At 50.9% G+C, this 23,839-nt stretch overlaps 9 protein-coding genes across 9 annotated transcripts; 5 read left to right on the top strand and 4 right to left on the bottom strand.

Moving 5' to 3' along the window:
- Positions 1 to 4: 4 nt before the first annotated feature.
- On the bottom strand, positions 5 to 553 carry BDP55DRAFT_534914 (thioesterase-like superfamily-domain-containing protein; the record flags this gene model as incomplete). Its single annotated transcript, XM_060567875.1, has 1 exon — positions 5 to 553. A coding segment is annotated over one exon (549 nt), but the record flags the coding sequence as incomplete, so codon positions are not given.
- A 1,865-nt stretch (positions 554 to 2,418) lies between these two features.
- BDP55DRAFT_544781 (transmembrane amino acid transporter) lies at positions 2,419 to 3,947 on the bottom strand (the record flags this gene model as incomplete). Its single annotated transcript, XM_060568514.1, has 2 exons — positions 2,419 to 2,475; positions 2,532 to 3,947. The coding sequence occupies 2 exons, from the start codon at positions 3,945 to 3,947 to the stop codon at positions 2,419 to 2,421; spliced, it is 1,473 nt and encodes a 490-aa protein (XP_060433793.1).
- A 2,298-nt stretch (positions 3,948 to 6,245) lies between these two features.
- Positions 6,246 to 8,130, top strand: BDP55DRAFT_652782 (chaperonin 10-like protein). The gene is made up of 5 exons (XM_060574134.1): positions 6,246 to 6,648; positions 6,713 to 6,828; positions 6,909 to 7,079; positions 7,137 to 7,268; positions 7,322 to 8,130. The coding sequence occupies exons 1-5, from the start codon at positions 6,461 to 6,463 to the stop codon at positions 7,795 to 7,797; spliced, it is 1,083 nt and encodes a 360-aa protein (XP_060433792.1). The 5' UTR covers positions 6,246 to 6,460; the 3' UTR covers positions 7,798 to 8,130.
- An 88-nt stretch (positions 8,131 to 8,218) lies between these two features.
- Positions 8,219 to 9,861, bottom strand: BDP55DRAFT_544701 (major facilitator superfamily domain-containing protein; the record flags this gene model as incomplete). Its single annotated transcript, XM_060568505.1, has 2 exons — positions 8,219 to 9,317; positions 9,380 to 9,861. 2 exons carry the CDS (start codon positions 9,859 to 9,861, stop codon positions 8,219 to 8,221), a joined length of 1,581 nt encoding a protein of 526 aa, XP_060433791.1.
- Positions 9,862 to 11,300: 1,439 nt separating this feature from the next.
- BDP55DRAFT_758256 (major facilitator superfamily domain-containing protein) lies at positions 11,301 to 13,368 on the top strand (the record flags this gene model as incomplete). The annotated part of the gene is made up of 7 exons (XM_060580801.1): positions 11,301 to 11,410; positions 11,447 to 11,676; positions 11,727 to 11,967; positions 12,000 to 12,331; positions 12,387 to 12,449; positions 12,515 to 12,719; positions 12,783 to 13,368. 7 exons carry the CDS (start codon positions 11,301 to 11,303, stop codon positions 13,132 to 13,134), a joined length of 1,533 nt encoding a protein of 510 aa, XP_060433790.1. The 3' UTR covers positions 13,135 to 13,368.
- Positions 13,335 to 14,881, bottom strand: BDP55DRAFT_388760 (uncharacterized protein). Its single transcript, XM_060567202.1, has one exon. The coding sequence runs from the start codon at positions 14,585 to 14,587 to the stop codon at positions 13,535 to 13,537; it is 1,053 nt and encodes a 350-aa protein (XP_060433789.1). The 5' UTR covers positions 14,588 to 14,881; the 3' UTR covers positions 13,335 to 13,534.
- An 899-nt stretch (positions 14,882 to 15,780) lies between these two features.
- On the top strand, positions 15,781 to 16,173 carry BDP55DRAFT_691469 (C6 finger domain-containing protein Acr-2; the record flags this gene model as incomplete). The annotated part of the gene is made up of 1 exon (XM_060576972.1): positions 15,781 to 16,173. The coding sequence occupies one exon, from the start codon at positions 15,781 to 15,783 to the stop codon at positions 16,171 to 16,173; it is 393 nt and encodes a 130-aa protein (XP_060433788.1).
- A 642-nt stretch (positions 16,174 to 16,815) lies between these two features.
- BDP55DRAFT_725469 (fungal-specific transcription factor domain-containing protein) lies at positions 16,816 to 17,493 on the top strand (the record flags this gene model as incomplete). Its single annotated transcript, XM_060579014.1, has 1 exon — positions 16,816 to 17,493. One exon carries the CDS (start codon positions 16,816 to 16,818, stop codon positions 17,491 to 17,493), a length of 678 nt encoding a protein of 225 aa, XP_060433787.1.
- Positions 17,494 to 17,889: 396 nt separating this feature from the next.
- On the top strand, positions 17,890 to 20,117 carry BDP55DRAFT_544978 (copper amine oxidase; the record flags this gene model as incomplete). The annotated part of the gene is made up of 4 exons (XM_060568536.1): positions 17,890 to 18,117; positions 18,179 to 18,386; positions 18,437 to 18,802; positions 18,871 to 20,117. 4 exons carry the CDS (start codon positions 17,890 to 17,892, stop codon positions 20,115 to 20,117), a joined length of 2,049 nt encoding a protein of 682 aa, XP_060433786.1.
- Positions 20,118 to 23,839: the final 3,722 nt, after the last annotated feature.

Genomic DNA, 23,839 nt, shown 5'->3' with positions numbered 1-23,839 from the left:
GGCAGCCGCGGGTCTCGAAGAAGCGGCTGTTGAAGCCAAACGTGGCCAGGTACAGATCCCCCAGCTTTTTTGTCACAACGCCTCTCTGCACCTTGTCTTCGGTTGCCTCTTTTGTTGTGAGACATTTCTCAGGTGGTGAATAGCTCATTGATGGCGGCGCAGAGTATACGAGAAGAGAAGCCTCTTCTTTCACTTGGAAGTCGGCCAGCATTATCATGCATAGTCTGGATTTGCCATCGTCCTGATCTTGGCTGATCTCAACCAACCTGGTGGCGAAGGTTCTCGTATCGCGGACTCTTCGGACAGCACATTTGAGCTTGCGGTCTGTCAATGCCGGGCCTAGGTAGTTGCCCGTCGCCGAATAGAGCAGGTACTTGGGTGATACAGTGCTGCATGCCGCTTGAACGCCGATGCTGATGGTACATCCTCCGTATGCAATATTTGCCTTATTTCCCATGCGGGCGGGATCGACGCGACTGATGAAGTGGTCTGATCCCAGTTCGTCTACCGCAACTTGCTCCTGCAACGAGCTGGCCATCGAACCGTGAGACATGTTGAGTAATTCGAATATCAATCTTGGCCTGGTCTGTCGAATCGTATATCCTTGCTGTGGTTCACACAAAGTTTGGACGGAAATGCGACGCTGGATTTGTTGACGAGATGTTCAGTAATCAAGCGATGTCGGCTCTGGGTTCGTGTCCTTCGTTGTTCACATCGTTGCCGCTTAATCGCGTTGGCGCGCCGCCTCGGCGCCTCCAACTCATTGGAGAAATGGGGAACCGCTCACAGCCGAGGTTGGCGTTTTGAGGAACGTGAAGGTGGGGCAAGCCTTGGCTGCGCTAACAAGTTTATTGACAATTTATTGTCAAAATAACTGTATGAACATGGATTTCATGAGGGATGGTGCTCTCCTGATGTTTTGTTAAATGAAGTTACGGCCTTTGATATTTCTTTTACAAGCAACGGTGCCATACGTACTCATGCACTACAAGACTTAAATTCACTGGGACCTTGGAGCAGGGTGCTGTAATTATTGTCCCCAAATCCAATATCTGCGTTGCTTAGGCCAGATGGTTGGTACTATGGTAAGGTAAGCTGGTGGTGGTATTCTAAGGATCGGGACTGTCCGTACACCTCGGCAGTATGTGGGGCCGAGGACATTGGGTCCGTGGTCTCGGACTATGACTGGCCTTCAACCTTGTGGCGCTTCGCTACCTTATATCGCAATTCAAGCTAAGCTTCAGGCATATCGCTACATGTGATAGTTGATATGTGTCTTACTACTAGATGAGCAATTCACGATCGCTTCTATGCAAGTATAGCCTCATACGTGAGTCAATGCAACAGAAAAAAATATTTCACCACCGGTGTGACTGTCTCCCGCCTGCTCTTGCTTGTGATAGAAATGGAAAAGAAGAGGGGTATAGAGGCTTCCTGTGTATTCTGTTACCTCTGTTACCTCAGTCGCGTGTGTAATCAATTTCTCAGTATTTACCTCTCAACTAGTATTCAGCCGTACTCCTGTCCTAACGCCAAACGTGGGGCTGCCTATTAATTACTACAGTCTACCGCACTACCTAATTCCGCTCATCACAACGCAAGATCTCGTCTCGTATGAGTATAAGCATGCGAACCTGTACAGATCTCTCTATTCTGACAGTCTAGCCAATATCAACGCTTTGCATATGTCTTCAATTTGATCCCTCACCTTGTGATAACTTCACCTTGGAGGTAAAGGCAGTATACCTTTTCCATTCTACTGAGTACATGAACTCGGGCAAGACCATCCTCCCTACGGATGCGTGCTTCTCTTCTCGTTAGGCGCCAGCGGCATGATTTATATCTTTCGTTCATGCAAAGTTGAACCATGTGATTACCCGAGGAGATAATTCTAAATCTAAGGTTGTATTAAGATTCAGGCCTCGAGCACATGGTAGTGGGGCGAGCTGTGAAAACTTAGTATTGTTTCAGGTCTGTATACGATAGACTATGAAGCAATGCCAATTATTATAGAGCAGGGAAACTTTTACTTCACAAGACCTGAAAGATGTGACAACTGTTCATAAGCCTGTCCGAAACTCAGCGATCACAGTCAGACATCAGAGCCTCATAGAGTCCTAATTCTCTCGACACAAGGTGATCATTCAAGGTTTTTAGGAAGGCGAAGGATGCAGAGTTTCTTGAAGATCTTATTCAAGCCAACTCTTACCTCGATTAAGGTGTGATCGATCGCCTAGCTCTCGACCCACAACAGAAAGCCAAGCGATAAGTTGGATCTTATGAAAGAACTCAACTATCGATCTAGTTTCAATGGTTCCGATGTACTTGTATAACGGTCTCAACCGTGGGTATCTCGTATTCTAGTCACTGAAGACTTCTCATAACTACTATTAATTATATACAATATTGTTTTACAACCTAAGATGAACGACAGGCAAAGGGCTTGTGGGCGCTTCCAGAGCTTGTCTCGTCAATCTTTTGGGTGTTAGTCTGTTAAACGTAGATGTTTGTAGGGAAGCGATTGAACTTACGATATCTACAATAGTCGAGTAGGTTCCGGCGACCAATGTGACAGCTCCGACGATGAAGGCCAAGATGCTGCCAAGGCTGATGAGGATGTTCTCGCGTGCGAACCACTTGCCCTTGCAGAGGAGGGTGAACCACATGATGGCGGGGATGTAGAATGAGAATCCGGAAACAAACAAAGCCGAAGCCAGCGAGAGAAGATCGGAGAAGATAGGAATAGCCTCAGCAATCACCCACGCAATAATGGTGAACACAATCACAAGGATGATCCAGCTGGCCCAGCCCATGGGGGTGTTGATGTACTTGAGGTGGGAGTTCTTGTACATGCGGCCGTGGATGTATCGCAGGGCAACAGTCGAATTAATCGAACCGGAGATGAAGATGACCGGGATAGCGACTCCAAAGGCTATCTTTGAGATAAGGGGTCCGGCGGAGAGCAGGGCTGGAGATTGAACCGAAGGACCGATGAACGCGTAGCACAGAGCGCCAGTAAGAGTGTAAATGGCAATCTGGATGGCACCAGAGGCCCAGATAGACTTCATGTAATCGGTGGGCGTGTGCATTTCGTCCATGAAAGAAAATTGACCGATGGCGAAACTGAAGGCAAAAATGATGTTGCTGACAGCAACAAAGGCCTCAGAGAAGGTCACGCCCTCCCTGGGCCAAGCAGACCATTCAATGCCGGAAAGGCCGCCAGGGCCGCTGTTGGCCTGAATTCCAGTGGCGATGACGGTGATTCCAATAGCAGCCAGAATCGAGACGAAGTCGATGTAACCGAGAATGGCCACCTCAGTGAACGAGGGCGGGATAGCAAGAATCAGGAGGATGATAGCTGATACAGCCGAGAAGACAATTGAGCAGACTTGGCCGCCGTTGATATCAACGAGCGCAATGCTTCCGGTCAAGGCGTGGGAACCGACAACCATGACAAGCTCGAGAACAAGGGCAGCTCCGAAAATCTCGTATCCGATGCGTCCGTAACGACCAAAGAGAAGTCTTCCGGCTTCCGCGTAGTTGGCGACATGCGGGTGGGCCAGCTTGACCTGACCAACGATGTAACTGGTGAAAATCGAAAGCATACCAATGGTGATGGTAAGAAAGACGCCAGGGAACATTCCGAGGGTGTGGTAGGCGGAAGGCAAGCTGAGAGCGCCAAGGGCAACAGCCTCGACTATGGTGACAATCGCCAAGCGCTTCCAGCCCAGACGGTGGAAGTGGGCGCTGCCCTGAGCAGCGATCTGCTTCAGGCGGTCGTTATTCATCTCGTCGCTCGTCTCGCCGAGCATGGTGTTGTCGTTCATCTCGGGCCAAGGGTTAGGGGGCTGAACCATCTCGGCATCAGGTCCGTCCTCCTTGTGCTTGGAGGTCTTGTTGTTGCCGTTGTTGCCATGGTCGGCGGTGTTGGAGATAGCGTCCGTCATGTTGGGAGAAGATGTGTTTCAACCGCGGCAAAGTTGAAGACGATTGGTGGACGACAAGAGACAGTCCGAGGAGAGGTCGTTGGGTTGATGGGATGGAAGAAGCCAACGGGAAGAGGAGGGCTCGAGGAGGCAAAAAAGGCATGACGCGTGTCACGTTCCTGACTTTTAAACGATCAACCTACAGGCGCGAGTCAGATGGATTCAGGGTCCACATGGTGGTAGACGGACTAGATTCATCCTTGACAGAAGTTATCGTCAGTTCGGTGACCCGGTGAAAGCCGGGCCACCTCCACAGAATGATCTCGCCCCCATGGGCAGGAAAGATAACAGATCGCCCTGCAACACGGGGAATGCATTTCTGAGTTGATAAGATCTAATTGTTTTGTGTCACTTCTGTCAAATTACCCCGTCAGCTCTGAATTTCGAGATCGCTGAGTGGGCGCTCTTCGGCCTGTTCTTGACATTGACATTGCGGAGGACGCAACGAGGAGGTTTTGATGTCGTAAAAGAAGCTTTCTGTGGCATGTTGGAGCCGCGCTAAGAGACCCGCTCGGCGGTTCTTGATGGAGCCTTTCTCGATTCAGAAATACAAGCGAGGAGCTTTTAGGTAAAAGATGGAGACCGTTGCGGCTCCCGTGAGATTCAGATGAGTGCAAGAATTTTCCTCCAGCAAAGCCGAGCAAAAACCGCCGCTAGCCACTGCGTCAACATGACTTCGCCGTCAAGTCTTTTGCCTGCCACGGAGCCTGTCCGGAGGTCCAAGCGGGGCCGTATTACGTCCGTGAAATTTCTCTATTGGGCGGGCTTGCCGGTTTGTACGTTTTTATTCAAGGGCTGGACTTGTTAAAAGGTGGAAATTATTGCCTTTACGATATGCCAAGTGACATACAAACTTGCTCACCGGTCAACAGAGATAAGAAGTTGTAATTTGTTGTGGTAAAGGCTGACGAGCAACTGCGGCAACATGGGTTCCTGCTGAGCTGCTCTATAAGCACATCATCAACGCTGAATTCACGTCTGATGTCTCGATCCTTGCACATATATCTTCAACTCCCGTTCGTGGTGAAGGGTAATGGCTGCAGGCTTTAACCCTCTTTGGTCATGGCGCGAAAATTTATCCGATCTTGGTTCCTGCAACTCGGGTTTAGAAGGCGGGCTTGGTCTGGAGTCTGGACGCCCCACCCGCTGGAGATGGATCTCATTTTCCCAAGGCGGTTCTTCAGATTCGGGGTTTGTGTACTGGTAGCCTTTATGGCCCTCCACGTGGCGTCTACCCAGCTCTTATCGCTCCAGATCAATTGAAATGTTTGAGCAAAGTTTGTTGGGTGCCTTGGAGACTAAATAAGCCTACCAGTCTACCAGACGCCTCGATCTTTACAAGACCCTCTCTGTCATCAGTTCCTCCTCCAGAACTGGTATGGCTTTGAACTTTGCCGCTTCAAATTTCGCTAGCATATTGTAATGTTGACGAGGCAGAAAGATAATCGACATTTAAGTCCTCGATATTGTCATTTGTGGACGGGGGAGCTTGGAGCCTTTGCAGGAACCTTTTAATTCCTGGCAGAAGAGAAGTAAATGCAACGACAAGTTGAAATACTTGCTTCAAGCACTTGTTTAAGTTGCTGCAAGGACATCTCCCTATCAAAAATTAGGGAAAAGCTGGCTCTATGAACAAGAACCCAGGCTGCGAGACCCGCCAGGGTGTGCCTCGCACTATTCAAATCGGTACTAATGTTGGGGCAGGCATATCCAATCGGAAAGCATAGACATGGTCATGCTGCATGCACGCATCCCGCTCACTTCATACATGTACTATACGTTGTGCATACTAATTTACTTTCACTTCTTCGATCATTCCATTTCGCCTGGTTATTGGAGTTGGCTCATATCTTTTCAGCTCGTCTAATTGTCCTGAACGATGTTGGCTTTGATCCGGGGGCGTAAAGCATCGTTATCCGATGTATCAGGTAACAAAAGGAGAAGAAAATTCTCTCAAGCCAGACTGCGAATAAGATGTACTAGGTGCCTCGGTTGAAGTACATTATGCGAGATAACGTTTACGGATTCCATACGTTGATGTGACCTGCAGCTCCGTTAAAGACGCGGACGTCGATCGGGATTCAGACTTCAACATGATGGTTTTTTTTTTTTAATCCGTTATCGTGATCTGCTATCGAGCACTTAGCGTCTTGCTTATGTGATCGGTTCGCCCACCGGCGGCACAGGTCTACTGAGCGGAGTAGAATTTGCTGGCGCCAATCGAATTCAGGCCTCATCCGCTTTGAGACTAAGGTCGACCAGAAACGTCTGCTAACAGAGACTCATCTGTCCACCTCCTGCTCGGCTCAATTATTGCTCCGCTCAGCGTCAACGTCGTGGGCGGATCTCCAAGCGGGATTCGGGGTTCCCTCAACTACGCTCCTACGTTAGTGGTAATATATCACCAGCAAATCGACTTCATTCTGGCCTGTCTTGTAGAAGAATTACCATTCTCTATTCACTTGTGGTCAAAAATGACCTCCTCAATGCTAGCTGTCACGGCGCCAAGCTATTGCGAACCGTCCGCATATGAGCTCTCCACAATCCCTCAGCCAGTTGTGACGGAGCCTACTGATGTAGTATTCCGTGTCCACGCAGCGAGTATCAATCCCGTTGATGTCAAGAAGGCAGCAGGAGTATTCAAGCTTGCGTTAAAAGAGACGTCCGTCACGCACTGCAACTCGTTATCTATGAGATGATCTTGTCCTCTGACAGCATGAGAACAGATTTCCGTACCAAATCGGCTATGATTGCTCAGGGACCGTAACGGAAGTGGGCTTGGATATCAAAGGCATCAAGGTTGGCGATGAAGTTTACTCGCGGTTACCAGAAGCGAGCCGAGGTAAGTAATGCAGTTACGTGCCTGAAAGACGCGACAGAGCGTATGTGCGGATGCTGAATTTTCAATCATTATCTTTGAAGGAGCATGGAGTGAATACGCCAAATGTTCCCAGAACTACGTCACTCTCAAACCCAAGAATATCTCTTTTGATGATGCCGCTTCACTGCCATTGGCAGGCATGACAGCCCTGCAAACTTTGAGACGGTACGAGGGATCGTTATCAGGCAAGACAGTCTTCATACCAGCTGGCTGTGAGTGAGATACTTCAATGTCTACGATAAAAAATCGCTGACATGGACTCTTGGAAGTGAGTGGCACTGGCGCGTATGCGTGTCAGATCGCTAAGAACGTCTTTCATGCCGGCAAAGTGATCACCACTGTCTCAACATCAAAGGTAGACAAAGTGCCAGAACTGCTTGGCAAAGACACTGTTGACCAAGGTGAGCCTCAATCAAGCTATTTCAATCAAGACCACTACTGAACTAGAATCCAGTCATCGACTACACCAAGGAAGACGTCACCAAGGTCATTCCTCGAGGATCCATCGACTTCATCCTAGACACAACTGGGGATTCGATGTCTTTCCTGCACCTCATGACACCATCCACGGGCCTGATTGTCTCTATCGCTACACAGCCCTCCGGCACTCAACTTCAACAATCCAGTGTGATGAAGAGACCAGATAACCCACGTCTCCCATGGTATGGGCTCATGGTCTTGAACCTGGCTGATTCGTATCGTAGGGCACGCGCAAGACGCTGGGGTGTCAAGTATGAGTACCTGTTCCTTAACCCCAATGCTAAGGACTTGGAAACCTTGACTCTTCACGCAGAACAGGGAGACATCCTTCCCGTTGTTGGATGTAAAGTCGACTTCAAAGATATCGACCGCGTGAGAGCAGCGTGTGCAACGGTGTATAACGGGAAAGGAGGAATTGGAAAGATAGTGTTCAACATGATTGCGAATTAGATACTTTCAGCACATGCTGTCATTTGCAGCTTCTCGCACGATATGTATTCGAGATACCTCACAGCGGATAGCAGGCATTCTTAGTCATGGTTCTTGATAACCAGCCGATATCAAAGTGCTGTGAGATGAAATGTTAAAGCTCGACAGTTAGAGAACAAGATGAAGCCGGCGACGTAAGCCTACAGCATCAGGAGAATGGTCTGGTCAACGAATGATGGCCAGGGACGGAAATGGATGAGCGAGTGGTCACACTTCAAAGTTGCGCTGTATGGTTTGAGTCAGAGGTTGGCGGTAATACCACTGATGGGATCATATATTTCTTTAAACCTACCTTAGTACTTGATGCGATAGGCAGGGGCTTTCTACGCAGTCTCTAATGCCGGCCTTTCTACTTATATGATATATCTATGCATTTTGACTTCTAGATGGCGTTTCCTTCCCTCACTACATAAAGTAACGACCAGTTGACAAGTGCAACAAGCGTAATGCCCCAGAATGGTGCACCAACAAAGTTGTTGCTAAGTCCCCAGCCTAGGACAGTTCCTCCAACGGTGGGCCCAAGCATGCGAGCTGCAGCTGAGGTGCTCGACGCAACACCATGCACAGTGGCTAGCAGGGCAGGGTGTGGAGCAGAATCGTTGACCAGCATGATCGTTGCCGGCCCAACAAACGTCCTTGACATGACTTGTGCACTCAAGACGATAGACAAGAAGGGCCACAAGAGCGGGCTCTTGTTCGACAACAGGGCGAGATAGGGTAGCGAGCAATACGCCAGCGCACTGAACGGGAGGAATGTGCGGTAGGACTGCAGCACGCCCAGCCTGCTGCTGATCCAGGGGAACAAGAGGATCTGGAGGGGAAGGCCAACAGCTCCAATGACTGTGTTAGCAAAGCCAACCTTCTGAGACGACAGACCAAGACCACCGGTGAATCGGAATGGAAGTTGAGCATTGGTGTTGTCTGCTTGAGGTGCTGGCAACATAACAAACAGAATGGAGTTGAACGCGGAAACGTGTAGAGCTGAGGAGAAGTTCTGAACCAACGTCAAGATAACGTTGCGCGTACAGATGGCGCGCAGAGGCGCCCGGCCCTTGTCTTCCACGGGCTTATTAGACGAAGACTGGTCCTCGACGTCTCCCGCTTCGGTTGGCTCGTTTCCATTGCCAATGAGATGATAATCACTGGGCGGGCTTTCCACTCTGAAGACCTTTCTGAGAAGAAAGCGCCCGACGTCCCGGCCTCGATCTCGGCGATGGCGCCGGAGCGGGTGCGTTTCGTCCAGTCCGAGAACCACTCCCAGGGCCGCAATCATCAAGATGCTTGAGCAAACAAAGTTTGTCAGGGCGTATGGGAATCGTATCATCCACTCGACTCCATTCTCACCACCGAGGAACGAGCCCGGCCCGAAGATTGAGGGGAGAGATGCAATAGGGTCGGCAAGAAATCCACCCAGAAGAGGTCCGATGATGACGCCAACGTTGAAGCACATTGGAAGTAGAAGAAAAGCGCGAGACCGGTACCTGTTCAACCATTAGTACTAATCAAGCGACCGCAAGTGAAAGGGGTATCAGGTCACGCGTACCTTTTGTCTTCAACGATTTCCGAGATCATGGTCCTGAGAACACCTACATTCCCGTTCAGTGCTCCAGCTAGGACACGAAAGAATACCACAGAGGCATAGGAAGTAGATAGACCCATTCCAATCGCCGAGATGCAGGTTCCCAGCAAACCCACGAGAAGAACTCGCTTTCGACCGAAAAGAGGACTGTCAGCCACATGTCCCCATAACATGCCAGTCACACACTGGGCGGCGGCGAATGCAGCAGTGAGAAGACCGGCCTGTCTTGCAATTGCCGAGTCTGGCAAAGATGGGCTGAGAAATTTCAACTGGTAAAAAAGATACGATGTAAGTGATCGCTCGGCGAGCGGTTCAGCCAGGCGTGCAAAAACGACCATGCCCAGCTGCCACTTTTTTGGCATTGACGTCCAGGACACCGGTTGTTGGGGCGCTTCTGTCTCAGCCACGAGACTCAAGTCGGGAGTCTGATACGAAGGAACCGCCATGTTGGAATGACTGGCTTTGAGCAGTGGTGTCTCATCATTGACAACTACGTCGTCATCTTGACTTGGGCTTCGGCTGCCGCCTCTTCTATGCAAGCTTGTCGTTGAATGAGGGCTTTTCGGGGCCGGAAAATCGTCCTTCTTCGCCATTTTCCGATTGGGTAAGACAACGTGACAATGATCAATGGAGAAAGAAGCCAATGCAGGTAAAGAAATGTAAGCTGAGCTTCTAGATCAAATGTTTCTTCTGTCGTATCAATCCACGTTAGCGTCAGCCCCGGCCCGCCCACATCAAGAAACGCGTGCATGGATCAAAAGTCCCGCAAGATGCATGTACTTTTCGGTCGGCTCCCACTCACTCGATAGATCGACTTTTGCCAATTACGCCGCAGTCCAGATGGGCGTGAAAAAGGCGTTAAAGCATGGTTGATTGACGGATGATGGCCGCGAATCAGTCTTGGCGGGTTCACTCGGTCGAGCCGAGCGGGATTCCGTCGTATCGCCGAGGGGCAATGAAACCTGGTTCTAAGCTGTGATTCGTCCGTTCTTCAACGTCACCTCGTTTGACCTATCGTTGAAGAAGAAGAAGCAGAAGAACAAGAAGAAGCTCTGCGTATCTAGCTCATGTTAGTTAAATTCAGTCAGTGATTATATGAAAGCCGTTGTTTCCCTCTGATTATTGGACTTCTTACCTCGAAATGTACATGGTTTTACTCAGGGAACCCAGTACTCTCTCTCTCTCAAGATCTGATAACGTCGAGCTTCTCCAGAATGTCATTCAACGCCAAACTACCGCGATTTAGACTTCTAGACTTCCTTTGCAACAGCAGGGATTTTTGATCTGCATGAAATATCACTGTGAGAAATTCTGCACAAGCAGATGAGGAATGCTTATTGGCGTCTTGGACCTCCACTTGCGCCGCCGCTACTCACTTTAGGACATGCCCGGGACAGATTTTTCAGTGACAGCGCTTTGGCTTGCTTTGCCTCCTTTGTCGGCCCCAAGGAGACTCATCATATTCCCAGTTTGGTGGTCCAAACTTGCCAACACTGGGTCTAGTTCCTGCAGATTCATGAATCAAAGGGTCTCTGCAACCTTGATTTCGACGAACTGTGGATCTAATCTGATTGATTAGATGCACGTTCGTCGGGCTAGACAGGTTCATCGCCTGCTCATCCGCACGTGGTGCCACCTCGTTCCCAAGCGGGAGCGCCTGACTGATGCAGGGCCATCCACGGCTTGCGATCCTAGACGCGTAGTCGGGGTTAGGACCCTCCGTTGTTGTCCATCGGTCAATTTCGGAGTGACATTCATGATAACTATACTATAAGAACCAAACTTTGTCAAATATTGACATCGTCTCTCGCTCTACAGTAGACACTCTATTTTTTCTACTAGTCCGAGGGTCTCAGCTCAGCATCTCCTCCTCAACACTCAAGCAATGGCTGCCGAAGCAGTGCCACCTCCTCGGGATGCCGAGCAAGCTCCTGCGGACCATGTCTCTGAGACGAGTCAAAACGAAAAGCAGGGCTTCACGACTGCCGTCTCTGCGTCCCCGGATAGCGATGAAGTCTCAGTCAACAGTAGCCTCAGACCGGTTCCGTTGACATGGAAGCTGGCCTCTGTTGTGTTGGTGACTGCCATTGGATTTGGTTCTCAATGGAGTTCCGGACTGAGTGGTGCCATGAAGACGACGATGAAAAAGGAGATGAAGATCAACAACACCCAGTTCTCTCTTTTGGAAGCTAGCGAGGATTTCATGGTCACGGCTCTGATGCTACTCAGTGGTGTCGTTACGGACAGAATTGGTGGTGCAGGCAAGAAGAAATTGGGAATATCAATGCGAGCCTTGCTGACAGGCAACCAGGTGCCATGCTATACGGCAATTTCCTCTACTCAGCTGGTTCCATTCTTGTGGCGGCAGCAGCTCAGACCCGCTCCTACAAGTTTATGATCGCCGGCAGAGTCATCCGCTCTCTCGGAGATATCGCAACTCAAGTGGCGCAATACAAAGTCTTCTCATCCTGGTTCGCCCCCGGCAACGGCTTTGCGTCGACTTTAGGCTTCGAGTTGGGCATCGGCAAGATTGGTGCATTTGCTGGAAAATCGTCTGCTAATATCATCGCCAAGAAGACGGGAGATTTTGCCTGGGTTTTTGGGTTGCGGTTTTCATGAACCTCTTCACGAACGTCATGACGGGTGTGTTCTACTGGTTCACAAAGGTTGCCAACAGCAAATTCCATGGCGTCAGCGATCCTGCAACTGGTGAGAGGTTGAAGGAAAAGACGAAGAAGTTCGAGTTGCGCAAGGTTCTCGAATTGCCGTGGGCTTTCTGGGCTGTGATGGGCTTCTCATTGTTCGAAACGAGTACCGCCATCGTCTTCCTGCAGAACGCGACTGAGCTGGCCGAGCAGCGCTTCGGAACCAGTTCCATCACTGCTGGTTGGTATAGCGCCACGTTGCAATATGCCGGTAAGAAGATAATCTTGATATTCGCCCCAGTCTTTCAAATTGCTAACGCAGCCAGGTTTCTTCGTTGTACCCCTGCTTGGAGTCTTCCTTGATCTCTACGGCAACCGAATTTCAGTCTGTAAGTGCTGGCCCATTGTGACAACTAGCGAAACGCGCTTCCTCGTAACTAACAAAGCCCTCTAGTGGTCTTCTGTGGCATTGGAATGTTTACTTCCATGTTGCTCGTGTGTTTCGCCAACACCACTCAGGGCACTGCTGCGAGTTTCGGAGTCTTTGCATTCGCCTACTGTTTCGGACCCGCCACCATCATTGACAGTATCCGCACGTCAATGTGGGACTCGACTGTCTTTGGCTCGGCATATGCATTGAAGATCACCATGAACAACGCGTAAGATTCCCTGCATAAACGATACCTGATGCCTGGTCGAAGCTAACAGGATGGTTTCTTCAGAATGAACATTGTCGTTCGCGTCATTACTGGTGTCATTCAAGACAACGACAACAACTCCTACGACAAGGTCACTATTGTCTACGTCATTCTTGCCGGAATCTCCGTGGTGGTTTCTTTCCTCCTTACGTTCGCGTCCTGGAAGTCGGTCGACCTTGGACACCTGCAGTGGACACGCAAATTGCGTATCGCGCGTGGCGAGATTCTGAACGTCAGAAAGGAGAGGTTCTACGGGCAGAATGGCGAGAAGAACAGACTCATCTCCAAGAGCTGCTTCATAGCGCTGATCGTGCTTATCTTGGGAAGTTGGTGTGGATACTTCTGGGGAGTTGCGACTGGCAACAACTCTTCATAAATGAACATGGGGATTATGCAGGGTACGATGCTTCGCAAGGAGAATCAGCCCTCCTCGTACGGTCATAATGAACATGACGAATTTATCTCTAGTTGACCTAATACAACTAATGATCGCTGGTCATTCCGGCTAATGTGAAATCTTCTTCCAGCGCAGAATCATTTAGGTACCTCAAGCGATGTGCAGATAAGTAAAGCTTCCACCGTGACGTCCATAAGTCAGACCGGCTCAATAGATATGACTGTAGGTCGCGTTCACATTAGGGGCGGAAGCCTCATGAAGAAGTCTCCACCTCACGCGTCTTACTCAAGTTCCAGTCGGAGTCCGGAGCGGCTGTACTCGGCTCCACAAGACGGGCCCGAGGCCCCGAAGTCGCAGTAGGTTCGGTAAAGTCCTATCCTTACCGGAGGAGAAAACCGGGGTAAACTGGATCGGAAGGATCGATGTAGAAGTTCATCCGCCCAACCAGATTTGCGTGTCCCCTGACGCGAGGGATACATGCCGGGAAGCCTTCCACAGGACTGGTTTCCTCAGATACAATATTGGCTTGAAAACAGGTAGAAACGATGGACTTATGCGTGAGTTTGGAGCGACCTGCTGCTATCCTGCCCTGCGCAAGTAGCACCGCAAGTCTTGCACAGGTACCCGAACCGCATGGAGAGCGATCGATTTGTCCATCAGCAAATACGGTGACGTTTCTCTGTTTTACTTCGTCTTGCTCGTTGTTGACATCGCCTTCTTCGTTGTAGAAGATGACGCCATAGAGGTCATAGGTGCCGTAGTTGGCCTTATCGCCAATGGAAGCCTTGATCTCTCTACCGAGCTTGATGAAGTCCTGGTGTCTACTAGGCTCAACCACGAGTCCGAACTGAGATGCATCCAACGTAGCGTAGACAGCACCAGCATAGACAAGATCGACGTTGATAGTTGCATCGTGAGACGGGATTCTGACTTCGAGGTCCTTGACAAGCTGATAGCTCAACACATTGACAAAGTCGGCATGGACAGGCTTGCCCTCCTTGACGCTGATGCTGGCCACCACACGCCCGGATGGAACATCGATGACGACGTCAACAACCCCGTTCACTTCGGGTGCTTCGACAAGGCCCTTCGTCACAGCCCAGTACCCCAGTGCGATGGTTCCGTGCCCGCATGCAGTTGAGAATCCGTCTTTGTGCCAGAACATGACGCCAAAATGAGCCCCAGAGTCATCAGGTGGCGTGATGAAACCTCCATACATGTCGGCGTGGCCGCGAGGCTCGTGGCATAGTGACTGACGAAGCTCATCCAGTGGGTGGCCGGGATCCCTGATGACAGCGAAACGACGATCGGCCACGGTTTGCGCCTCGGGTAGATAGCCCTGCGGCAGCTTGTCCACAATGCGGAAAGGCTCGCCGGCGGTATGCCAATCCTCGGACTCGACCCAAAAGGGGCTCTTCTCTCTAGAAGACATCTTTTATCTCAAGGCGAATGACAATGTTGGGCAAAGTGATGATTCCAGCGCTTTCGGAGAAAGTGAAGATAGCAGGAAACCGTCAGTTTACGTCTCAGGGGTTGAAGTAGCTTGACTTCGGTAGGATCAATCTGATTTAAGCACCTGTTTTTCGGTCCCAATTCTCTCCGATATAGGCTATCTCGCAGGGTCTCCCGGCGCAAGCTGGATAACGGCGACAAAACGCCCCCGCATCGGAAGGTCAACCCGGTCCGGTCAGGATGGGGTCCGGAATGAGGTCTCGCGAATACGAAAATCCACTTTTTCGCATTGGCCATGTGCCCCTCCAAAATCATTGAGAATGCGGGGGATTCCGAGATTCGCGATTGCTTTTGTGAAGCAAGAGCTTAGGAACTGAGGTATTTCAGCTTCTCACTGTGATCAACACCCAGTATCTTGTGAATGGTTCAGAACATTGCGGATCTGACTACCTGTACGTCCAAATCAGCTGAGCTTGGAGCCGGCTGCGAGTGGCCCTCGCACCGATGTCCTCCGTAGCGGAAGCAAGGACATGTGAGGGACTTCAAGCAGCATTGAGTCAGTCTGAATTACTTTGTAAAGCAATTCCTTAAGAATGCTCCAGTGAAATCTAAGCTTCTCAAGCTGTATTTCGCTCCTGTTTCCGAACTTCTGCTCGCATCGCATTTGTTGGCCGATACGCTGAGTGTGATACATACTTGCTTCCAAATAGTCTGGGCAGGACGGAGCAAAATCCGACGGAAGTCGTAGGTTGCGGGTTGGTGATCTGAGGCCTTCCACGGCGGAGGTTTGTGTAGCTGCGAAAACTCACAATGACTCACCGTACCCTCATGAAAACAACCAATGTATGACTTGTAAAACTTTGAACTCATCAAGAGACACACAAATCGCTCATATCTGGCATGTAGAGCAATCCCAGCCCTCGAACTTTGAAGCCCCGGTGTCAGAGTGAAGGACAAATCTGGGGTTCCGACCAGGGCCGCGTCTTGGCTTCCTGATGGAGACTAGCGTCGATCGCATAATCTGCCGGCCTCCCGGTCTGCCGGGTCTGCCGTTTGATAAGAAAGACACCCCGCCTGCCAACTTTCACCTCCACATCTCGCCCGGGCCCAACTTCACGCAAACATCTCGCATCACAGACACCCACTCTCCAACCAAAAAATGTTCCATTTGTCATGCCAGACGCGTCCCACGCTTCCAATTCGTGCTGGACCTGCCGGCAGAAGCGGGCCAAGTGTGACAGACTCCTCCCAACATGTCTCCGCTGCACCTCCTTGAAGCTTCGGTGCCAAGGATACGACCGACCGAAGAAGTTGGTATGGACCAATAGTGTGGCCAGCAGAGGCAAGATGATGGGAAAAGTCACATTCGGTGCAGATCAAGAACCAAACGGCGATCCACTAGGCAAAAGACCCCATCAGCCGGACTCCCTCGCAGTGAGATACTCCTGGGAGACGTTGCCTGAAGCACAGCCGTTTTCACTTGACGTGTCATGGTCTCTCATTGACCCTGACCTGCAAGACTTATCTCTTGATTGCCGGAAGTACATACGCTACTGTAAGCCGTAACCCAGACCAAATCATCCCAAGGTGAAGGCGCTGACCATGCTGTGTCAGTTGACATGGAAATGTCCAAGGAATGCGTCGTGTACCAGACATCCAGCAATCCTTTCTTGTCCCTTATGCCGCTTATGTCCAAGAGTCATGCCTTATCCCATGCAATGATTGCAATATCGGCCTTCCATTACTCTCATCGCCTGGTCATCAACCAGATCCAAGTTCCCCGTGCGGAAAGTAGGCTTCCTGAGGTTGACAATACTTCACTGTGGCATAAATCGGAGGGACGCGACTGGCAATTGAGCCAACCAAACTTCTCGCCCTCACTGCGTGTAGCCCTGTCTCATAAGCAAAGAGCCCTGCAGTTCCTGAAGGCAGAGATACAAGACGAAGATGTGACAAATAATGATGCCGCAGTGGCTGCCATTGTTCTGTTCATATGCATGGATGTGGTCGAGTTTGGTAGTCGGGGATGGGAGCATCACCTCGGAGGCGCTGGTGAAATACTCCAACAGCGGAAAGCTTCCCCTCATAATCACAGTCTTGGAACCGATCACTGGCTAGAATATTTCGACACAGCCTACACGACGTAGGGTCATTCTGTGAAATGCCTTACCCGAGTCCACCGCTAATTCTGCTGATAGGTTTGGGATCATGGGCGCAACGCTAGCGCCAGCAAAAGGCTCTTTTGCCCAGCAGATGGCGTCGCTGGACCCGTCCCTCTTGAGGACTTTGCGGCAGTCTGAAGATCAGACTTGGGTTGGCTGTCCTGCTGAGTTGCTGTACCTCGTTTCCATCATCAACTCTTTGCGATCACTCTCAACCTGTTCAGGAGCGGACCAGCTGAAGGCCGCAGAGTTGTGTAAAAGTCTCGAGAACTTCTCGCCTTCAGCTTGGGCGGAGAACTTCCCAGATCCTGAGCACCACCAATCGCGCTCGCACCTTGCGCATGCTTACAAGGTCGCGGTTGAAGTGTATGCCTCTAACATAGTCGGCCCCCTGCTTGATCAAGGGCAGCATCTCTATAATCTGCATCTTGATGTGGCAACTCGATCCGCCATACTCCACATGCTCTCAATCACAGCCCAGGACTTCCATGTGAAGAGCCTAGTATGGCCGGCTTTTGTCATTGGAGCAGAGATTCAAGCGGCCGATCTTAAGATCATGGTTCGGGAAATCTTTAGGAATATTTGGATATCATCGTGTTGCTACAATGTCAGAAACGCCATTGAGATGCTGGAAAGGATCTGGGCCCGAGATGATGCCGAGAGGATGACAAAGTCCTGGCTCATCTATCTCTGGGAACTGGAAGATAGCTGGCTATTCCTATAATTCAGGTCAAAGGACGTCTGCTAAAGTCGAGGCACCAGATCGGAGCTCGAGGGCAGAAATACCGACAAGGATGATACATGTACTTGGTGATAAGAAGCGATGCCAAGGTGCCGTGACAGCATGGAACCAAGCTGCAGGACGCTTATACCCGGAGGGGACATGCGGGTCAAGCGCCACTCCTAAAATGTGGATCACCTGCGCCGAACTTACGCAGCAACGAGGTCCGATAAAGAGGAGGGTTCCCGCCGCGGTTTGAGGCCAGCAACAACGGTGCCGCTAACATCCACGCATTATTCTTGGGTTCGGGTTATAAAGCCTTCCTGTTCCCTCACCTGCGCTTGAGATCAACTGTAGTCTCTTAACTTACAACCCTCAACCACATCGCCCGTCTCCAGCATGTCATCACCACACCCCCTCTGTCCCCTCTCGGGTGCGGAGATACAAGCCGCAGCACAGGTGATCCAGACTGCCTGGCCAACATCAGTTTCTCTTCGATTCAAGGTGGTGACTCTCAGTGAGCCCGCCAAGGGAGAACTGTCACCTTACCTCGACGCAAAGGACAAGGGACTGTCCGCTACTCAGCCTGATCGCAGGGCGTTCCTTGCGTACTACATCCGGGGAACGGTACGATTACCAGCCTTCGCCGATTTGATTTCTGGAAAAGACGCTGACAAAATCGGTGTAGGACCTCTTCCACGAAGCGGTAGTCAACCTGACAAGCGGAAAGGTTGAGAGCAACCTCAAGCTCGGTGCCAACGTCCACGGCAATGTCGACTACGACGAGGCTCAGTTGGTCGAGAAAATCGCCCTTGAGGACCCCAAGGTCCTTGCCGAGATCAAGAAACTCGAGCTACCTGAAGGCACAGTTGTCTGCGCTGACCCTTGGATCTACGGTAAGTGCCCAAATTTAGTGCTCGTATTTCCTACGACTAACTGTTATCAGGATCCGATGGTGTAAATGATGATGCACGCCTGTATCAAGTCTTCCTCTACATGAGAGACCCCAATAACTCATCCGAGCTCGACTCTAATCACTATGCTTTCCCACTACCAATCCTGCCCGTGGTAGAATGCAACGAGTACAAGATCGTCCGCATTGATATTCTCCCCACTGGCGCCGATAACACCATCAAGCCTCTCAGCCCGTACAAGCCCAAGCCAGGAAACGAGTACATCCCTGAGGCACAAAACCTCCGAAAAGACCTCAAGCCTCTCCAGGTTATACAACCCGAGGGGCCCAGCTTCACCGTCACTCCCGTGGGAGAGACCGGCAATGTGCTCGATTGGCAGAAGTGGAGTTTCTTCATCGGTATGTAAAGCGTGATAGAGAGAGAGAGATCAATCATTGGGAAGAGTGGCTGACACCAAGTGCCTCAGGCTTCAACCAGCGCGAAGGTATGGTACTGTACAATGTCAAGTACGATGGCCGTCCGCTATTCTACAGACTTTCACTCTCAGAGATGAGTGTGCCGTACGGTGACCCGCGTCATCCGTTCCACAAGAAAGCTGCCTTCGATCTCGGCGACGCCGGCGCAGGTGCCACTGCCAACAACTTGCAGCTGGGCTGCGACTGTCTGGGGAGTATTCAGTATCTCAGTGGTGTCATCTCCGATGACCGCGGTCAGCCCGAATCCAGAGATAACTGCATTTGCATCCACGAGCAAGACGCAGGCATTGGCTGGAAGCACACCAACTACCGTACCGGACGTGCCGCCCTCGTACGATCTCGCGAACTGGTTCTCCAGAGCATCATTACGGTCTCCAACTATGAGTACATTCTGATGTTCCTGTTCAACCAAGCCGGTGAGGTGACTTACGAGGTCCGAGCCACCGGTATCCTGTCAACACAGCCCATCGACCATGAGCTGGACAAGGTCGGCACGTCTTTCGGCACCGTTGTTCACCCTGGTGTTCTCGCGGGACACCATCAACACATCTTTTCCCTGCGCGTCGACCCCATGATTGATGGACACACCAACCAGCTAGTGTACTCAGAAGCGCACAAGATGCCCCGCGATCCCAACTGGAACCCTCACGGCACAGGCTACGAAGTCATCGACAAGGTCGTGGAGAAGACATCGGGTCTTGACCTTGACTTTGACGTGAATCGCACGTTCAAGATCACCAACCCCAACTCTCTCAACCCCATCAACGGGAAGCCAGTGGCCTACAAGATCATGGCGCCGCCTTTCCAGAAGCTCATGAGCGACCATGATAGCTTCAACTACAAGCGCGCAGAGTTCGCGGACCACAACATCTATGTCACGACACATCGTGACCGGGAGCTTTACGCCGGCGGCTGGTATACCAATCAGTCTCGCGGAGGAACAGGTGTCAGGGGCTGGTCTGAGCGGAATGAGACATTGACTGCCGAGTCTGACATTGTGGTTTGGGTGCAGTTTGGCATCAACCATGTGCCAAGAATCGAAGACTTCCCCGTTATGCCAGTCGAGATTCTCAAGGTTCATCTCAAGCCAGTCAACTTCTTTGACAAGAACCCCGCGTTGGATGTGCCTCCTAGTGAGCAGAGCTTCAACAAGAGTACCTTGGTTGAATCTAGCAAGGTGAAGAATGAGGATGACGGCTGTGGCTGTGAAGGCCCTACTGCGACATCAAAGCTTTAGGCGCTAGGTCGTCGCTTTGCTTTCAGGTTACTTATTCTTAGCACATATGTTAATATGCGGTCCGATTTTCCTCGTACTTGTTCGATACTTGTGGCAAAGGAGATGGCCGGGTGACTACTTATAAGCGAATAAGAGCACTGGCTGCTCTGTAGAACTTGCCCCTTCCGCAGCGTGGGTTGCACGCGCGCTGGATCCGTATCTGGGTGATATCAGCTATGGCGTGTACCTGTTTCACAGGGCCGTTGAGCAGTGATTCCTTACCTTGGGCCTCAAATACCGAGTACTGAACGCCGGGTATTCTGTTGATATGGCTGAGTCTATCATTATCTACGTGACCGATGTGCTCTCTTCGGAGATGTGTACTGGAGAATGGGTGACCAGAATTTTGTTCGGTTTGCACGCTGGTTGACCAAGAAATTGGATTGTAGACTAGAAACATTCATTTGAGACTATGATCATTATTTGCTGTCATTATTGTGTTGATTTACCATAGAGATTACATGTAGACTGAAAGCGTTCATTTGATCGTTCCAGCGTCTTTTGTTATACTTTTTGGTTCTCGTTTTCAAAACCGCCCTGTAATATATGGTGCAAAATCCGAGTCAACGCTGGCCTCCTTGGTTTTCAGCCCTTTTGTGGTCGGTGTTGACAGCTTCAGATGGTTCGACGTTCTGGTACGACCTCGGGCTTGGGACCAGCAAACGGAAAGAGGTGCTCCAGATAGAGCCACCGATGTACTCGATTGCGATAATGGAAACTTAGTGGGTTTGATCTGCGAATGATCCAGTCATGATACCGGCGACACCCACCCCGCATCTGATCGCGAGTGCGCGTCTTGGGAGGGCAATATTCAAGATAACTTTGCTCGTCCTTGACTTTTCGCTAAGAAGAGGAAGGCCGACGACAGCTGAGAACTGGCATTACCAGAGACCACCTTGGACCGCGACGTGCTATCCTCTGGATTACTGCAGACGACCGGCGTGCGAGCGAGGCTTATGCTCAAGTTCCTCATAGAACTCCATCTGGAACTGCCGGTGCTGCTTAGACCAGGCGCGCTCTGGGTCCCTCCCCTGTCGTCCGATCGGTTAGCCGAGTCCGGGCAGTGCCCAACCCAAGTCGAAAAACCCCCAGCGGAAGTACCATCAGTTGTAGTTGTAATTGTAGGCTGGCCTTGGGCTCATGGCTAGTGCCAGGGCCCGGGACATGCGACTATACTGAAGATCGGTCATGTTCCTCATAACGTACTCCCTTGGGGGAAACAAGCCCCACCACTTGAGGTAAAGCTTTCCCCAGCTCTATGCCGTCTATATGAGCGGCAGCAGCTGAATGGGTGATTGAAACAGTAGCATTAGCGACGGCTTTTGGAAGGACGTCGCCTTCGGGAGCAACCAGGCTTCTTACTCCGATGGGTTTGCATGGAAATGAGCGGCTATACGGTCGTAGAACATGTCGAGGTCATCCATATCTATATATTCAAGTGAGAGCCTGACAAACGGTCTCTGATAGACATCGGTTCGCTGCCTGGTCTGACCATTGATTGGCGATGCACCCACGCATGACCAGCCTGTGCAAGAAATCCCAAGATCATAGCCTCAATGAGCTCAGACTCGCGGGCTTTGACGATTGAGATTCTGACGTGTTCTCCGACTCCTCTTTGCCACAGCTGCGCCGCTGTTACGTTGGGCGTGATCTCCATGTCTTTGAAGTTGAGGATTAAGTAGGTGCGTGGTCTGCCATGATTATGTTTTCGTGAGGCGACGCCAACGACGCGAATGACGACACCAAGGTCTGGAGAGAAGAGCAAACCAAAATCGGCCAGGTCTCCTTCATTTCTCGACTCAGAATGGAATGTTCCCGGTCTTGTTGCACATCGAAAGCAAACGCCGTCGTCGTCGTCGCGAGACAAGATATTATAGAAGCTTGTCCTAAAGTCTCCAAGTAACAAGAAGTGCTACTGATGACTTTCTGGGGATAGCGACCAGCAGAGGCATCCACCCTCAGTTCTTATAGACCGCCATGGCAAAGGTTCGGTACTGAGCCCTGCCCATTCCTTCGTTCTCGTCGCCTTGTTTTCCAAGAACAATGAGGGGCAGAATCCTCGCGACCGAGGGCCTTGGGGCCAGCTGCTAAATGTGTAAAATACTCAACCACGCCAGACTGAGAAGGACAACATGGGTGTAGAAGACCACAACGTTGTCCTGCTCCGTGTTTTTTTGCAAAGCGCTGCTACCCTAGACAATCAGGTGCTCGCTAAACAAGGGTTACGTGCCTTCTGTGTGCATGTCTGAGCAATTGACGCACAGTGGAGTGTGGACTTCGGGGGGTTGACAACCGCAGTTTCTTGCAGTATGTTTCGAGTTGCTGCCATGTATATGGCCTCGCGGAAGCCGCCAAGGCCTGTACTACACTGCTTATACGTACTCAATAGCGCCATTGAACATCACCAGATCCATACAGGAGCAACAGTAGGCGCGACGTAAGGGATCCCTGCCGGGGCCCACGACCAAGAGCTGCTGACCTGAAATTCGGTCGCCTTGCAAGCCTCTTCCTAGGCCATGATAGACGCCACTCAGCATTCCCCAATGGCGGCGGCGATCTCGTTCTGGATGAGACGCCGATCCTCGGCCTCGACTATGGCGGCTTTCAAGTATGGCTATTTTGCTCTTAAGGGCCCGGGGTCGGTTGATTGAAGAGTCCATAGGTGCGTGAATCCTTAAGTTAAGGGAAGTGATACGGACCACAACACCATTACTGAATGTGGTCGTGAATATATAGAGGCAACTTGAGACCCATTTTCTCGTTCACAACAGGGAAATGTTTCCCGGTGTTCAAGATTGAAGCTCTCCAGCAGGACCGTATGCGCGGATGCTTCTGATCCGAGCCATTGGGGTGATTTGAATACCTGGCTAGTAATCCAGGCACAGAAAGAGAGTTCCAAAAACTTCGAGAGGGCAGAATGATTCTGCCTTTGCCTTTGGCGACATATTTCATCTCCTTTGGAGAGTGTTGGTATACACGTCAGCAGGGCAACCGTACGGTTGGAACGAAGGGTCAATAATGGTCTATTATTGCTGCGTATGGAGGTGGAAGGAGGAGGTTGTGGGCAGAGCCCACGATTCCTCAGAAGTGGTATGTAAGTGAAAGGGCCGTTTGTAAGTGCCCTCATACCGCCTTCCAGATCCACTCATTCTGCTGACTGCTCGGAGATCTTACAGAGAGTACCCGGATAGGCCCCGTTTGACGATGGCCGGTTGCGTGAGGGCCCGGGGTCGTCAGCCTGCGGTATAGATCCAAAGCTCCTGTGTAGCTGACTAACAAGATTATCGCAAAGGCATACGTCCTCGTCTTGGTGCAAACTTGAGATAAGAACCAGCTTGTGATGGCCCGACTGATCTCTGGTTGGGTTCAAGTAACCGTACGACTTCATCGTGAGGTACAGAAAACTTGTCAGCAATTAAGTTCTTCAGTACTTGACCGACTCGCTCGAGACAATTGCGTGTCGTAGTCTTCAGTGTCGAGGGGAGGAATGTTGGTGTAAAGTACTTTAGGTAAGAAGAGGTACAGTCGTTGAGAGGCTCGTGCGGTGCGATGGAGAGGACTCTCCGTACTGAGCAGTCTGACTCCCAGGTGATGCGAACATCTTCTTCGCTATTCCACGAACCGCCAGAGGCCGATGCGCCTACAAGCGGCTCGACGGATCAAGGCAGTAGAGCCGCAGCGGA

The sequence above is a fragment of the Colletotrichum godetiae genome, assembly GCF_030913485.1.
Source record: "Colletotrichum godetiae strain CBS 193.32 chromosome Unknown BDP55scaffold_7, whole genome shotgun sequence".
NCBI classification, from domain to species: Eukaryota; Fungi; Ascomycota; class Sordariomycetes; order Glomerellales; family Glomerellaceae; genus Colletotrichum; species Colletotrichum godetiae.
Note: the sequence above shows the minus strand (reverse complement) of the source record. Positions and strands in the feature narration are given on the sequence as shown.